This window comes from Thunnus thynnus, chromosome 8 (genome assembly GCF_963924715.1).
Source record: "Thunnus thynnus chromosome 8, fThuThy2.1, whole genome shotgun sequence".
Lineage (NCBI taxonomy): Eukaryota > Metazoa > Chordata > Actinopteri > Scombriformes > Scombridae > Thunnus > Thunnus thynnus.
The window spans coordinates 22,814,679-22,831,930 of NC_089524.1; the positions used below are offsets into that span (position 1 = coordinate 22,814,679).

Sequence of the window (17,252 nt, forward strand, 5' to 3'; positions counted from 1 at the left end):
AACTGAGTTGTTCATTGGACATTGTTACTGTATGACAACAGACCTTAAAATCTATGAAGAGAACATAGTCTGGAAGAGAGTTTTGAATAACATTACACTCACTTCATGTAATTAAAACTATCAGTTGCTAAATTATAAAGTTATTCATAGGTTTTATTTATCTCCAAGAAAACATTGCCAACTTAAATTGACTGAGGTTTGGGAGGGGTCAAAAAGACAGATGGGAGTGTGGGGATAAAGACCAGGTTAACTTATAATCAGGGTCATAAGAGGGCTAAAAAGAGGTTTGATGTGCATATCTTGGGTTCTCCTGCTTACACATTCTTCTTCTGTATTATTCACATCATTTACTTTTGTATTTCATTTAATCTCACTATGTAAATGTATGTACAATTATAATGCATATGTGATTGCCTTAGTTTATAGATGTAGATGTGTTATGCAATGTCAACACAAGATTTCAGTAACTTGATTTTGATATGTAATGTCTCCTCCATAATGAAAGCAAAAGGGGGAATAAAATCGAAACCAATAAAAATTTGGTCACAAAAAAGAAAAGAGAACATCACATCTGTAAGCCAAAGTTTCCCACATAGATATCAGGATGATGAAGTACCTGCCAAGAAATGTTGTGCAGATAATAATGAACCTTTCTAGTCACTCCTCACTGAAGATTTATCATGTACAAGAATGAGCTTTGGCTTCATCTCTCCGGATACACCACCACTGAACAGCTCGGAGACCTTGACTGTCTGCAAAACAAGCCTGCAGCTGTGAGAGCGGTGATGGGAGTAAACAGCTCTTTGAAGAGAATCAGATCTCATTGCTCAGTTCCTTTCAGAGAGTTGGCTTGTTACCTGTTCCCCTCCCTTTGGCATGAATGAATTTATTGGATTTGGTTAAGCACATCTAATGCTGGTTAGTGTTTGTATTTCGCTGGTTTGAAAGGCGATATGAATGATCTAATGGTCTTTAATCACTGTCTGACCAATAACATGTCATCAATGAACCTTAGCAGGAGCCCAAATTAACACATTAAAGGATAAATAGGGCCACACTGGATTTCAAAACTTCCCATAAACTATTATTAGTTCTTATTTCAAAAAAATCTGTTCAAAAGAGTTGACTAATTGGTGACTGAGCCATCATTGTAAGATGAAACCACTTAGAAGAGGTAGAGTTGGTGTCCTGATGCTGAGCATCACCCTCAAATAAGGCAACATTCCAGGACTGTTGACTTTATCCCCCATCTCTTACATTGTCAGTGCATCTGGAGGAGCTCTTCTAATGGTCAGTATGAACAGGGGGAATGATTACAGCGAGAAAAACCTGTCTCAATTTTCGTTTGGGCACCTCACTGTTGTGAGAAAACATGAGAAATTGTGAACCTGTCCTTTAAGTAAAGGTGTTAATACTTCAGTGTAAAAACACTACATTACAAGTTAAAGTCCCCTTTCAAAACCTTACTTAAGTAAAAATACAGAAGTATTATCAGAAAAATGTATTTAAAGTATTAAAAGTAAAAGTACTCATTATGCAGCTTATTGGCTGCTTTCAGTGTTATTTATATTATTATAAATTAGATTATTACTGATGCATTAATGTGTAAGTAGCATTTTAATGTCGCTAGTTTAAGTTGAGCTTGTTTTAGCCACTTAATATAATGATGGGTAGTTTAATCTATAAAAAAATATTATATTATTATTATTAATTATTATATTATATTAACTGATGACATGTTTTTTGTGCATGTCAGATAAATGTAGTGGAATAAAAAGTACATTTTCCTCTGAAATGTAGCAGAGTAGGAGTATAAAGCAGCATAAAAATGGAAATACTTGAGTAAAATACAAAGTACAATACTTGCATAAATGTAATATATATATATATATATAAATATATATATATGTTATGTTATCTCCCACCTCTGTGCTCAGCCTGAGGCATCATGTGTTTAAGACAATGAAAGGTTCATGAGAAAGTTAAAGGAAGTCCACTCTTTAATCTTGAAACCTCTCTTGATGTCCGTCTGAGTCTACTGATAGCGAGGCTTGGTGTGTGTCCAATGAACCAATAAAACTGCCTTTTTCTTGCTTTTTATTACCTTGTGTTATCTCACTTTAACCTAATTTTCAGAGGTGAAGAGGGCGCTTTTCTGTGCAGTAAACATCTTGCTCAAAAAGGAATCCGCAATCTACCTCATCAAGGACACATGATATTCCTATTTTGGCAGTCTGTTAGTAAAAAGGGAAGGTGGGAGGATATAACTCCCACCCTCTTGAGCCTCACACATTCAAAATAATCAGTTGAGAGAGGTCTGACCACACAGACATACATCCTGTACAAACAGCAGTGTGAGCATGTTGGTTGTTGATGTCTTCTTCTGCGGGGCATTGATGCTCTGCTGGACCCGGCTCTGTGTAGCCCTGCAGGTCTCACATGGAAGGCAGCTGATCCCGGCCCATGACCCCACAATGACAGGTGAGACTTTTGCAAAACTGAAACCAACTCTGCCTCTCTAAATGTGTGCTTTGACATTAATATTCATATATTTTTGTACAGTGCCTTTACATTTTATATTGTGGCTGTTTTGTGTAACAGCTAGATTGTTTACAGTGACAGACAGCTCATTTCAGACCTTTCAGACCTTTCCATTGATCTGTTTTTCAGTGTGTAATATAATTTGTTTGTTTCCAATTCAATCAGGAAATACACTGAAGTCCAGCCACACAATGGACTCCACAGAGACTGGAGATAGTTCAGAGACAAAGACATCATCGGCCTCCACAGTTTCTCATCTTGTCCCTCAGAGCGCACCATGCTTTCTGGATGACATATTCGCAGTGATGAGTGAAGGTTTGGGGGATGACGGCGAACTGACGAACAGCAGTTTGACTTTGTTTGGAATCTGTACGGCATCTGATAATTCGTCAAGATCAGTGTTATTGGAGCTTGCTAGGAAAACAAGCAGAAATCAGAGAAATGGACTGGAGGTTTTGCATCCAACTGGAGGTAACGAAGCACTTTGAATTGCCTCTGATTGCATTTCTTTTTCTTTTATATGTGATTTTTTATTTTATTAATCTGATAGCGTGTCTTGTTTTTTCCCTCAGTGTTGTTGGTTGAGGAAGAAGAGACAGGATCACTTGCATTAACCTTTGACCTCCCACAATCCCCTTTGCTTGAGCTGAACCCTGTGTTGCTCTTGGCATTTGAAAGTCCTCTCACAGGAGGAGACCTGGACGAGATCACTTTCACTAGTCAGTCTCTACAGCCAAACACGCAGGTAGCATAAAACAGCCCTGAAGTGATTGAATCTGTTATTTTATTTTAGATGTTACTGACCTAAAGTGTTTTTTTCTAGGCTGTGTGCATTTCAGGAGGAACACAGTATATACTGCTGACAGGAGAAGCATCAGAAGGCCACGTTCACCAGAGGTGGAGGATTTCTGTTGAGACAAAATCCCCCGATATGAGTAAGTCTCTTGTTTTCATTTTTTCTTCTTGTTTCATGTGCATTCTCCTCATACAGTATGTCTACTCTTTACAGAGGAAAGTCTAAAAGAGCTCCTTGTTGGTGGAAAATCAGGAAGTTACATCAGCCCGACTTTGTTTCTGCTTTTTTCCACGGAAAGAGGAACTGATACCAGGTTGACTTAGGTTTAATGTTCCCTACTGAAATTTTACCAGACTATCATCTGTGTGGTGCTCAGTTACACTTTTTGTTTCTTTCTCAGATATACAAAAGTTCCACACTCATCCCAGACTTTCTCCTTCCTCTGTGAGCTGAAGAGGTTCCTGGGTGATGTCCTGCCTCAGGACCACCCAGAGTCCCCTCCACTAAAGCTGGACATCTTACAGTCCCTGCCTCCCCTGACACTGGGCTTATCCTCCAGTGTGAACCTGCTGGCAGGACTGATCAACTCCTCTGCCTCCACCATCTTCTATTTCACTAGCTCCATGTCTCACATGCACCATGGAGAGCTGGCCCTGCCTCCTGCCCTGTCAGAGGAGCTCAGGTGGAGGCTGGAGCAGATTGTGGTGCAGATTATGGAGGTAATCAGGGAGGAGGACGTGGGTCATAGGGGCATGAAGAGGCTGGAGAGGCTCAAAGAACTCAGTGCATTTCCAAAGGTGGACCTGGCAGCAGGTAATGTGTAGCCTTGTTGACAAATGTAACCCCACTCAAACACCTCTTCATCAACATCACCACCCGTCATGTTCCAAATGTGTTCATTTGGACTGATTTTAAAGTTGATATTAATTATGAACTATATAATTGTGAATGTTACAATATTTTTTAATACAAATTTACTGTCAATGTTTATTTTAGGTCAGTTTGAATTAAAAATGACTCTACCACTTGTGTGGCAAAGGTGGATGTTTCAGCCATTTATCTGTTACTTTCAGCTAACTATTTCAACCATTTATTCATTGCTTTTAGCTATGTCAACCATTCATTTATTACTTCAGGATAGCTATTCAAACCATTTACTTCTATTTCAACTATTTATCCATCACTTTTAGCTATTTTAACCATTATTGTTACTTTACACTAACTATTTAACGCTAATTTGTTTACCCACTTCTTTTAAGCTAGCTATTTCACAAATGTATCCATGTGCTACTTTTAACGTTAATCATTTCAACCATTTATCTATTACTTTTAGCTAACTGTCAACATCTTTAACTGCTGACGTTACTCGCTTGCTAATGCTAACTTTTCATCTGCTAACGCTAACTTTTCATTTGACCTCTGCTCAGCTGAAAAATGTACAGAGCTATTATTACATAAGCTAACAAAACTCTTTACTCTCATAAGAATGATAAAGGTATAAAGCTGCCCTGCCCAAACAGATGCAACAAACCAACAGCAGCATGACAGAGATATCAATCAATCTAGTCCAGTGCCACGAAGAGGTCTCATTAGGCAAATATAGCGAAACTAGCTGTGTGGGTGCACTGTGGCTTTAATGCTACTGCCACTAATACATACAGGAATACTTCCACTGGAACATAACTGTTGTTGAGTTCTGGGTGAAGTATTCACGAGGTTGTCAAGTATTACATAAGCTAACAAAATGCGGTTGTGAAGTGCCTCAATATGTGGATATATGTTTCACGGTTTTAAAGACATAATTTCTGTTTTATCAAATTAGTTGAGCTACTTCACAATCATTCTGCATACCCCTTGGGGTACATGTATGCCTCAGTTCTGAAGCACTATGGACTTTTGCATTATTCTTTAGCCCAACTGACATAAATTTTGTTTTCTTTTGTATCAGGATCCTGTATTACCACTGTGCTGTTTCTGTTTACTATTCCACATAAAACAGGAGAAAGCCAGTATCGAGCATTTCTTCTGCTGAAGGCCCTACAGACGGTGGGTGGCGCATACGAGATACAAAGAAGACTGCGGGCCACTAGAGCAGATCCCGACAGCCCGGTGAGGGGCAGCAACTGTGGGCTGATCGACCTCACTGTGTCTCTTGAAAAGCATCTTGTCGGCCCAAACACTGCCAATATCAACAACTGCCATGGCCCTTGTAATTTCCCCTTGAATAATACCAACAATCATGCTATCCTGCTCCAATCCCACATTGAGAGTGGGAATTTGCAGGAGCGTCGTCCGTGCTGTGTGCCTGTGGCCTACGAGCCTCTGTGGGTGGTGAACGTGAACCAACTTGGGACTTACATCTCACTTAGACCAGATATAGTGGCAAAGGAGTGCGAATGTCGCTAAAGCTGCGTCTGTGATAAGTTATTTTGTTTGTTTGGTTAGCTGTCACTCATTCACCATGATAGATGAAAAGTGTGACTTTATTTTTACTTTTTTGTCATTTATTTATTCACACAGTAGCCTATTAAAGGTGCAGTGTGTAGAATTTAGTTGCATCCAGCAGAACGGACTTGGCAGAAATGGAATATAATATACATAACTATGTTCTAATTAGTGTATAATCATCTGAAAATAAGAATCTAAGTGGGTCCTCTTCCATGTTGCCCCGCCATGTTTCTACAGTAGCCCAGAACAGACAAACTAAACACTGGGTCTAGAGAGGGCCTTTTACGTTTTTTGTGAGTTTGCGGCCACCGTAGGTTCTTCTACACACTTGCAAGGGGAGGGGAGGGATATTCAGTTGGTTGCCACCTGTAGCCTCAACGCTAGATGCCACCAAATCCTACACAAATGTCCTTTAATACACTAGTAGTAAATACACATGTTAATTCACAAAAGTTTCTTTACATACTTTCACATAGATGTATAATGTAGGCTATTATTTCGGAGTAGATGCACACAGCACAGTGTTTCTCACTCTTAGAAATAATCAGATTTATTGAAAACAAAATTAATCATGTTCCAAGATTTGGATAAAGATAAAGATACCAAGTATTTGGTACACAAGTCACATATCAGAACCTATTATCATCTTTCTCTAAATGTAAATATTCAATGTATTATTTAAGGTTATTTGAATAATAACATGCAAGAAGCACACGTATGACAAGATTTGTTCTTAAGATGCATGTATGAGTGACATTTGTGGCATTCATCAATTTTCTCGTACTTAGAATTTTCTAAATTGACAAGTGGTCCAGAGCTGTACGTGTCAGGAATAGATCTCTGCCTTTCTTCACAGGGAAGAAACACTTAAATATGATACTGAAATTAAAAATGAAATATGAACTAAAACAAACTTAATGCAAAACTAATATTCTGTTTACCATATTATCATCATCACATCTGCCAATTTACTGAAAGGTCTCTGTCCAGTATCTGTTGTGTTGCAGCTGACAGAGTAACATCACCTGTAGACTATAATATTCTCCTCTAATATATCTATGACTGTCAAATGACATGAAATGATTTTTTTAGCATCTAAAATCCAGGATTTTCTTATTTTCCTTTTATTGCTTTGTACATGAGGCCCAATGTTTATCATAGTAAACCTCTTAAGACCACTCTTTGTGCTTTAAAAATTCTCATTATCATTGAAATTATTAAATGTATTGTACATGTATATATTATTAAATGTTACCACATCGTTTATAAAATCTCACTCCATAAATCATCTAAATTAGTCATAAAAGGTGGATTTGAGTGATTTAAAATATGCATTAAATGTGACAAATATTTCAGAATAAGAAATAACAGCCTGTGTCAGATAAATTAAATGATTTTCTGTACAATACAAACAAACATGTATTACTTTCTGTTTTTATATAATTAAATGCAAAGTATGCCGTTGGTGCTCCTTTATTCAGAAAGCTGTTATTGGTGGAATTAGCTGTATACAAATTCATTCTTTAGTTTTGGGTTTCAGGATTGTTCTGTCGCCAATTGGCTTTTTTCTTTTTCTTATCGCTCCAACTTCTTCAGATTCCCACCACCAAATGAAACTGTCCCACAAAGAGATCTGGAGGAAGAAACAAGACACAACAAACACACATTCTGATTCAAATACACATATTATACATCCAAATAAAAGTAGAAAAAAAAGAAATATCCTATATCCACTTGTTCATAGTTGTCCCTTCAAGGACTAGGTTTTACATTTTGTGATTTTTGGTATAGCTTTGTTGAAATTGTTCGAAATCCACCTTGTCCAGCTCTATACCCCTGAAAGTCTAGAGGATCAGGTGATCAGGGAAATACACTTTTACCAATATTAAGTGTGTTGAAGATTCCACTCATTAGCCTTTGCATAATCAAAACTACATTATTATCAAGTTCATGAAGACAGGTGGATTGTCTGACGCTCTAAAGGGTCATTTCAAAATTGGCAGTAAAATGGTGAATTGTTGTTTAAAATAGTAAAGTAAGCAAGGAATGTGGTTGGTTGGCGTCCCTACTGAGCAGGTTGTAACTGGGAATTTGTAAATTCTCAGCCAAACAAATGGTTAACTCAAGGTTTTCTTATTTCCATATTTTGACAAGACTTTCTTCATGAGCTCGAAGAGAAAAAGGTTTGGCTTTGTGATGAAACAGAGACATCAACAAAACACCTCCACTGATTTGTAACATCCTGAATAAAAGGGAGAAAAACAACAGAACTCCGCACAACTACCTAGATGCATTACAGAGATCGACAATACCTGAGTTATTGAACCATCTTGCAGACTTCCAAGGAAAGATCTTACACTTTCCTCCTCAACAAAAGAATCCAGAGCATCTAGAAAACAAAACAAGATACAGGACAATGAGTTTAGAGTTACATACAATATTAAGCTATCAAGCATCAACTGGGGTATCTTATAAATAATTGAATACATTAAATTCGACAGAAGTGAAGCAGAAGTATCTGTGTTACATATTATTGCAATAACACAGAAAGAAGCCCAATAAAACTTTCAGTCAACATGAGACGTCTTTGGTCTGTAAAGTGACTAAACATAATTACAGTACTCACCATGCAATTCATTGACCCCTGAACTCACAAGCAGTACAACCAGCGCCAGCACTAAGCAGCGGTTCATAGTGATTCCCTTCCATGGATTCGGAACTTCACTCAGATCTTTGATCCCCAGAATCCGTTCATAAGACACTTTGGCAAGACACAAAATAGTCAGCTGCATGTAATGTAGTTATTATAAAGTATACTCATTTGCTTGTTTAGGGTAGATGAGTCTTACTTATGATGCCTTTAGATATTCCAACTCTGGTCCTTTAGGTTGAGGTTTAAGTCTAAAGTTGCATCCAAAATTAAGCTGTAAATGAGGATGAAGAATTCAATTTTTGTCATACATAATGACAACTGAAAATCAAAAGTCCTTGTAAAGTCTGTTTGCCTTGAGTGCTCAGTCTAACATAACATAGCCTAAAATAGGCACCTGCAGCTGGTTGCCAAATACAAAAATATGATTAAAAGAAGCTAATGGTCTTGTATACGTATCATTACTACACAAGAAGAAGAAACTTACCTTCTTTAAGTCTTCAGGTGAGTCTAACCAAAGAAGTTAGAGTTAGTACGGTTGTGTTTGTGGTGATTTCTGTTTTGCAGGCACCAGAGACGGTGTTACACACACCCTGCACCATGCTCCTGTGCTCCTTGATTGACAGGGACAGATGACAATTGTTGAAAAAAGGAAAATGACAAAATGTGTACTGATACTTGGCAGCAGTTAGGTTATAGGTTTGTATATTCCACTGATAAGAGAAAGATAGATGTCAGATGGAATAAAAGTAATTCATCTTTGGCTAATTTGATATTGATCTCGCCCTGTTGGAGAGGACTGAAATAGAGCTACTCAGCTACTTGCAGTGCAACCAGTCTGTTAAAAGAGCTCCAGTGGAGCGGTTTAATTCACCTCGACAGTAGTTGTTGGAAGTGGGGACTTTGTTTCAGACACTTCATTCACACACATTTTCCCTGCAGCCTTCTAGTCATAAACCCACTTCTGTAACGTACATCATGGATTGTCTGTGTTATTTATGGTGATGTGTGGTTTTGTAATATGTTGACAGTACATGTATTGTATGTACAAACCCGGTAACTTGTATAGTTTGCAACAATATCACATCAGATATATCACATCAGTTCCCAGTCTTCAAGTCTTTGCAATTTAAAAGACAAGGTGTCATTAGTGGTGAATAGCAAATACCAGTGATTGAAGCACCAATAAACAAAAAGGCGATCATGTTACTCTACTTTATTTATGAACTAAATTTAATAATGTTTACATTTAAATGATCTATAAGAATTTGTAATGTGTTGAAAGGGAGATAATTCACCAGATCAAATAAGACCAGCTTTTCTCTCCACATGTATTGAACAAGCTACCTTTTACTCTAATTGTTTTACAACAGCAAGGCACCTCTACTAAATCCAACAAGCCGTCTCTCATTACATTATATTTTGGCAGTAGAGCTGGAAACAATTAGCTGATTAACTGATGGACCATGAAAAAAGAGGTTAATCTGCAACATCATCAATTAATAGTTCAAGTTACTTTTCAAGTAAAAAGGCTAAACCTTCTCTGGCTTAGAGCTGCAATGATTAGTTGAATCGATTAGTTGCCTGCTATTAAATTAATTGCCAACTATTTTCATAATCGATTCATCGTTTTGAGACTTTTTTTGAGAAAAAATGCTGAAATTCTCTGATTCCAGCTTCTCAAATGTGAATATTGTCCAGTTTCTTTAGTCTTCTATGACAGTCAACTGAATATTCTTGGCTGCACACCATCAGCTCTGGAAAACAGTGATTGACATTTTTCACTATTTCCTGACATTTTATAAGATAAGACTTTATTGATCCCTAGAGGGGAAAATCACATGTTACGGCAGTGCAGGGCGCAAAGTAACAGATAAGAACTAGAAGTAATAAACACAACAAAAAAGTCAAATAAATAGAGTTCAATCTATAAACATTATAAACATTTTACACATTACAATACTTGGGCTACATGACCTGACTTGTGGCTTGTAAAAATAGAAAAGGTTCGCAAAATATTTGCAGAAGTAATGGTTCTAGTTGATGTAGCTGTAAATATATGTATGTATATATGTAATAGCCTATTTAAGGGGAAATATCGGAGGAGCATTCTGCTGCCTGCGTTAAAACGAGGAATATGGAGTATCTTGTGAAGTTATACTTTATTATAGGTTTCACAAACAACGAAATGCTTCATCTTTTGGCACATCAGCACCAGAATATTATGATCAGGACAGAACCACATAGACTTGCACATGTAGTCTATCCCTGAAATGTTCAGGAACATTTCCTGCATGGGGTCATGTGTGAATGGGAGCAGGGATCGCTATTCAGGAAAATCTGTTCCGCCAATTTCCCACCTCAACACCTGGTAATATTTCAGGGGAAATTCCAGTACAGCTGTGCTGTTAATGAAAGCAGTAATATTGCAGAGACAAGCACGTAAGGGTTACGTCCGTCTGACGAAAGACGCTTTCACGTGGAACGAGCGAACCAATCACAAGACTTGACGTGTGGGTGACGTAATGCGAGTTGGGCGGTGCTTTGTTTTGGCTCGTCGCGCGTTGTCGGTCGCGTTACAAACTTTCTCATATTACGGCTAAACAGTACACTAAAATATGTTTCTAGAAACATTTGAAGCGAGAAATAGGCAATACAGTAAAATAAACTGTACTGATATTTGATTAGGAGTGCCTAATTTGAAAGTTTGATCTGAGCTTTGTGAGTTTCGCCCTCTTCTTCCGTTGAGTTTCAGTCAAGTAGATGGCGGTAATGCAACGCTTTACGGATGCCGACCGCCATCTGCTGGACTGTCCCTTACCCCATCTATTCCGGCATTACCATGGCATGTGTAAAAAGGCGAAGACGGAAATGTCCCTGAGTGTAGCTGCATGTCTGAATAGCGAAAATCAGTAGGGTGCCTGAAAGGTTATCCCAGTATATTACTGGCAACTATGTGTGAAAGAGGCTTATCGGTGGATACATCTGATACCACGACTTTTCTCTCGTGGAATTCCAACTGTATTCTTGTAACATTATGACTTTTTTCGCATAGAGTTACGACTTTATTCTCGTAATGTCAAATAAGTTATTTTCTCTCAGCGTGGCCCTGGTATCTAATATCTAATACTCTGTCGTACAAAAAAAGCTGAGTTGCTTTAATCTTTAAATGTTTTGGTGAGGGGGCTACGTCATGGCGCACAAGACCCGCCCTCTGTGACGTAGGCAGCCTGCAGCTCAGCGCAGCGTCAGGCGAAGAGCAGCCAGGAGCAGCGGGCAGAGAGAGAGCAGCTGGAGCGGACGCTGGCCGGATGGTTAAATCCAACCTACAGACGATTTTGAATAGTCATTGTTTTGTTAGAGAAAAAGAGAGAAACTTATCCGAGATGCCTGTTATTGAACAATCCAGTAATAAACCTGAAAGTGAAAGGTATGTTGCTGTAGTCTCTGTGAATTGTTATAAAGCTAGGCTAAGTTTAAAAACCGCGGCCTAGCTGACAGACACGGTATATTTCCTGGAGTGGCTCGTCCTATTCCCCGTGTTTCTTGTTTAACTTACATAACAGCACTATTTTCTTTTTTCAGTCGTCGCCTCTGAAACATATTGTCACACGGGTTTTGTTTGATAACCAAATCGCCATAAATTACAACTTGTTTTCCTGACTGAAAAACATTCCTGAACATTGGTAAACAGCGAATTGACATAATCATTGTCAATGCTGTCGTTGATGCAACGCTAATGCTAATATGGCAAACGCCACAGAAATTAGCTAAATGCGACGCTAGCTAGCTAAAAATGTCGACTTTGATAGCTTTATCGACCTGCTTACATTTATCAGAACACACTGTATAAAAAGTTGGAACAACTGTATTTTTTCCGGTTATTTTGCTTAACTTTAATACGAGTGTCAGGGTATATGATTTGCTAGCTGACGGCGAGTGCTGTTATAACACTGATGTTTTCATATCAACGGTAATAACGCCACAATGTTTTGATCATATTTTACACTTGATTTTGTAAGGATATGCAGACCAATAACCATTTATATAAAACGTTGTGTACATTTTCTTTGTTGCTAACCAACGTAGTCGGTTGAAATGAAGGCTGAATTGATCATTTGTGGCTTGTTTTTTTCCACTTCGCCCTCGGGCTCAGGTGCTAATGTTAGCCAGCGTTAAGACACCCTGTAATTTATAATGAGGATTAACGTAATGTTGTACAGTTTGGTTTACAACGGGACAGTCGGTCGACAATAACATTTGTTATCAACATGTAAAAACCCCCGGTTATGTGCTTTAATCTAATATATTCCCTATATTAATCTATACGGGGGTCAAATGCCAGCCATTTTTTTTTTGCTTGGTTGTTGGATCACCTCCAAATAAATGTGCTGATTGACAGGAATTGAGAACACAGTGGGTTCACTAGATACGTGGAAGTATGGCTCATATTTTTTTAATAATCTGTAAGCTATTGGCCCAGAGGTGTTGTTTTTACGTCAGTCGTGTCCTGACAAGATTTTGGTCAAGCCTGTTTTTTTTCTGGCTCTTCAGTGTTGTGAAGGACTAGTAGGAAATTTCCACTACACTTCGAAAGGGGGGGTGGTGGTGGCATGGGGAATTTAGAGTCCAGTGGTGACATATTGTAGATACAAGCAATTCCTTATCCAATAGATAAATCATTATCCTCAGACCTTTTCTGTTCACTACAGAGATTTTTTATCAGCATTTATAGTACCAATAGCATAGATGCTGTTATGTAACAATCCAATGATGAAGAGTTTGTAGAAGATGTGTAAGATATGAGAGGGTAATTAAATGGAGGTGTTTTATCTTTTAAGTCTTAGCTTTTTTTTAAACAGCAGGTGCCCTTTTCAACTGATTCACAGCTATTGATCCTGTGATGTACTTTGAGATGAAGCTGGTGTAACCCCCTGAAGCACCTACATTTTCTCCCTATAAACACCTTGAGACGAGCACTCCCTTCTTTAAAAGTGTACATGATGTTCATACATGGCTGGGCCGGTGTTACACAAGCAGAGTCTGGAGAGACTCATCGCTCATGTGACCAGAGCAGCTCTTAAACAAGACAATTCGGGGTGTCTAAATGTGGGTGTGGGGATTTGACAGAATGCTTTTTTTTTACAGAATGGAGAAGTTGATTGAAAGGCTTGTGCTGTTTGTTAGGAAGAAGAGGCATAGAAGGTTTTATGTAAAGATGGTAATTGGCTGTTTTACATAATCTGATAATGGGATTTAAGGAGAACTTGGTGTGTCTGTGTTTGAAATCTCCATCGCCTTTCAAGAACAGGCAATAGGCTGGATATTACATAGTGATTCGGTTAGCTATGGAAGTGACAAAGCTTCTCATTTGGGTTTCACACATCTGCTCCACATATAGCACAGCAGTGGCATTTGCGTAAGGGAGCATCTGCGAGTGTCTGAGGGTATTGCGTCTCTGTGGCAGCACTGCTGCTAATGGGTTTTGTTCCCAAAAGGAGCTCTGAGAATAGGCCTCCTCTCAATACTGTAAATGTATGCAGCTGCACACACAGACGTCTGTGCAGGAAAGCCAGGTCGAATCTATGGAGCACTTTGACCGAGCTCTGAATTAAAATGGCTGATCTCACACTGTGATCTGGTGTTTGTCCTCGGCTGTTGTAAACCGGAGCAACATGGTTACCGCAGGACTAAAGTAGGCTAATGGTTAGACAAACAGCCTATTTCTCTGGCAGCTTCCCCCTAAGAATCATGTGACAAGGTTTACGTTATTCTGGAGAAACCAAGGCACACAGATCTGTGTGTTTTAGGAAGTAAAACACTCTTCAAAGAGAATGTTATTTCCAAAGAGATCAGTGATGATCATTACATGTCTTTGTGAGACAAAAACAAAAAATCAAGTATCCTTGTGAATATTTTACTGAAAGTTGACACTAAATTCTGACGTTTTTATTTTAGTTACTGACGTGGTAGCGTAACACAAACCACTCCTTCCTGTCTGTTAATTTAATGTGCACAAGTTGAATGTCTCTGATCACTCATACGGATGTCTGTGCCCAAGATTAGGACAGTTACAGATTAAACTCTGACCTGCCAGTCTTGTTTTTTGTTTCAAAAGACTCACTCAACTTTAGCAAATATTTTACTGTTGTTTCTGTGATGAATCACTCAACAGTGTAATGTGTGCTAAGCTCGCTGTTTATATTGGGAGCTAGGTTTGTGTTTGGTATCAGAACCTCCAGTGAATACTCCACTTAAAATGGCTCCGTCTGTGTGTGTGTTTGTTTCGCCCTCCAGTATCTCCAGTCCCAGGAGGTGCTCCCGCTGTTGCAGTAACCCGTGTCCGGGGCCTCTGTGGTGCTCCTGATGCCCCTCTCCCACCCCTGAAGATCCCAGGTGGGCGAGGGAATGACCAGCGGGATCGCAATCTTTCAGCTAAGCTATTCTATTCTGTAAGTTGAACAACCTCCTAAAAAGATTTACAGCGATTTTACTTCTTCTCTTGGCAGGAGTGTGTTTTTGTTTTTGTTTGGGGGCAGGGAGAAATGCACTATGGACACACCTTGTGCTTACAGTGCAGAAGGACGAGATTAGCGACTAGGAGAGAGACACAAAGGCAGTTGTTTGATCAGTCTTTGACCTCTGGCCATGTTTTTGTAATATCTGAACGTGACTGTAACACACATACTTCTCATTTTAATGTTGGCCAGAGTGACAAAGCAGCACGTTCTGCTCCCCACACCACAAGAACACTGATCAAGATATTAATTTAACTTGTTTGATCAGTATGTTGCACATGGAAACTAAATGTGCTGACTCTGTTTACTCAAAAATCTGCCGTTGGCTTTAGTGTGCCTGACCTGAGGCTCATCCTCTCTGTTACAGACGTGGAACTTGATACACTTGCTTTTTATCTTTACTGCTTCACACGTTCAGGCATTTAACGCAGCTGTTGTTTGTCATATAATCTAGATCAAAATTAAATCACCCCACTTGCCCTACAATTGCAGTTCTTGCATTTTGTAATTGTAGCTTTGTTCTTGATGTCAGCATATTTATCCGCTGAATGAATGTTCCTGCTTGTCTCACACTTTCCTTCTCTGTCCTCTAGGATGCTCAGTTGCTGGTTCTTGAGGAGCCTCCCCCTGCCAACAGCAGAGTACGATTCTTGCTGTTTGAGCCCCGGCGCTCTGAAGGCAAGCACTGTGTCTGGAGGGTGGTGCTGAAAGGAGGGAACCTTTATGTTGAAATCCCCCCTGGAGCTTTGCCCGAGGGCAGTAAAGACAGGTCAGCAGGCAAAACGTCTCCGTCCATGTGATTTAAAGAAAAATCTTAACACTTTTATGTCATTATTTTTACGATGTAAATTAAACAAAAGGTGAATTATTAATTGCAAATTAAACAATTAAATCAAAATCAAATAATTTTTTTTCAAATGCCAGAGTAAAGTTTGACCCTTGTATGAGACTGGTTCATAGAAATGTACTATCATGAATAAGTTGTTTCTTCTGAAAGTCATTAACACCTCTCCTATAATTCATTAACACTTTGTTTGCTTTGTTTCTTTTCAGTTTTGCTCTTCTGCTGGAATTCGCAGAAGAGCAGCTTCAGGTCGATCACGTCTTCATCTGTTTTCACAAGAGTCGTGACGATAGAGGTGAGACTTGCTTGATGTAAAACTGGTATAGCAGTGGAAATTTGAACCATCTGAAGAGTCTAGAGTACAATGTGATTTTAGAAAAAGGCGTATTTAAGGAAATCTACAGAAATACAAAGAAATAGAAAATGCATGTAATTATCGGGGTTATTTGTTTAAGTATTATTTTAAAGTTTTCTTTGCATATTTTTTAACTTGTAACACAAATGTCTTCTCTCCTCAGCATCCCTGCTGCGTACATTCAGTTTCCTGGGCTTTGAGATTGTTAGACCGGGTCATCCCCTCGTCCCCTCCCGCCCTGACGCTTTCTTCATGGCTTACAGCATCGAGCGAGACTCCTCTGATGATGATTAAATGACGCTGAGCAGTTACAAATCTTTGTTGTTCTTTTTCAATCCATACCCACACATGTTTATAATTTTTGGAAATGAATATATTATCCAAGATCAGTATCAGTAACAGGTTTCCTGTAAGAGGTTTCTCTTTTGTTTGTTTTACCTACCACGTGCTGTGTTTCAGTGATATTTGCACTAGGGTAAGATGTTAATATACCAGGAATGTAAAGCAAGCACCCTCATAATATCTGGGCAATGCATCCTCGCCACTGTATTACTTTCCATGATGTGTAGTGCTGACCTCCTCTTCACCCTCCCTCAACACCCCAACGATCATCTCCAGTGTAATATTTATGAAAAAATTTAAATTCATCATGCTCATGTAAGTAGGGATGTTTTCATAGTATCAGTTGATTCTCCTGTTTATATTGATTTTTTTTTTTTAATGTGTGCATGATTTTCTTTTGTTGGTTGATTCACTTGATAGAAATCTGCATGTTGTAACTACTAAATAAAAGTGCTCACCTTAGAGAGCGGCGTCTGTGGTCTTATAATAGACAGACATCTTCGTGATCGATAACATGATGGCATCAGCGAGAACAAGCAAGACAACGACAGCATTAATCTCACCGGTAGGTGTCTTAAAGGAAAGGTTCACATTTTTTGAAGTCTGTTAAAACAACAGTCAGGCGTCCATTTGAACACAAAGAGGTTTTGCTTGCTGTAATCATTCAAATGAGCTTTCAGTTTAAGTGACAGTGTCCACACAGTCACTTCGGGCAAAAATGCAATTAAAGGTTTATGTGAGGCTTATATGAGGCTTCA

At 38.8% G+C, this 17,252-nt stretch overlaps 2 protein-coding genes and 1 long non-coding RNA gene across 3 annotated transcripts; 2 read left to right on the top strand and 1 right to left on the bottom strand.

Annotated features, from left to right (window-relative positions):
- Positions 1-2,283: 2,283 nt before the first annotated feature.
- Positions 2,284-7,261, top strand: amh (anti-Mullerian hormone). Its single transcript, XM_067597241.1, has 7 exons — positions 2,284-2,481; positions 2,707-3,012; positions 3,114-3,286; positions 3,365-3,476; positions 3,551-3,650; positions 3,738-4,150; positions 5,337-7,261. Exons 1-7 carry the CDS (start codon positions 2,361-2,363, stop codon positions 5,741-5,743), a joined length of 1,632 nt encoding a protein of 543 aa, XP_067453342.1. The 5' UTR covers positions 2,284-2,360; the 3' UTR covers positions 5,744-7,261.
- LOC137187945 (uncharacterized) lies at positions 7,243-9,062 on the bottom strand. Its single transcript, XR_010929296.1, has 5 exons — positions 8,923-9,062; positions 8,635-8,709; positions 8,412-8,546; positions 8,098-8,174; positions 7,243-7,418 (listed from the first exon to the last, which is right to left on the bottom strand). It is a non-coding gene; the product is annotated as an uncharacterized lncRNA (long non-coding RNA).
- A 2,611-nt stretch (positions 9,063-11,673) lies between these two features.
- oaz1a (ornithine decarboxylase antizyme 1a) lies at positions 11,674-16,958 on the top strand. Its single transcript, XM_067597250.1, is given in 6 exon segments — positions 11,674-11,865; positions 14,733-14,799; positions 14,801-14,887; positions 15,547-15,722; positions 16,007-16,092; positions 16,316-16,958. Coding segments are annotated over 6 exon segments (666 nt in total). The 5' UTR covers positions 11,674-11,746; the 3' UTR covers positions 16,447-16,958.
- The last annotated feature ends 294 nt before the right edge of the window (positions 16,959-17,252 follow it).

Excerpts from the sequence above, each read along its gene's own strand:
- amh (XM_067597241.1), top strand. The coding sequence starts at position 2,361 with ATGTTGGTTGTTGATGTCTTCTTCTGCGGGGCATTGATGCTCTGCTGG. Across the intron at positions 3,477-3,550 it reads GACAAAATCCCCCGATATGA|AGGAAAGTCTAAAAGAGCTC; the intron begins GTAAGTCTCTTG and ends TACTCTTTACAG. Across the intron at positions 3,651-3,737 it reads GAAAGAGGAACTGATACCAG|ATATACAAAAGTTCCACACT; the intron begins GTTGACTTAGGT and ends TTTCTTTCTCAG.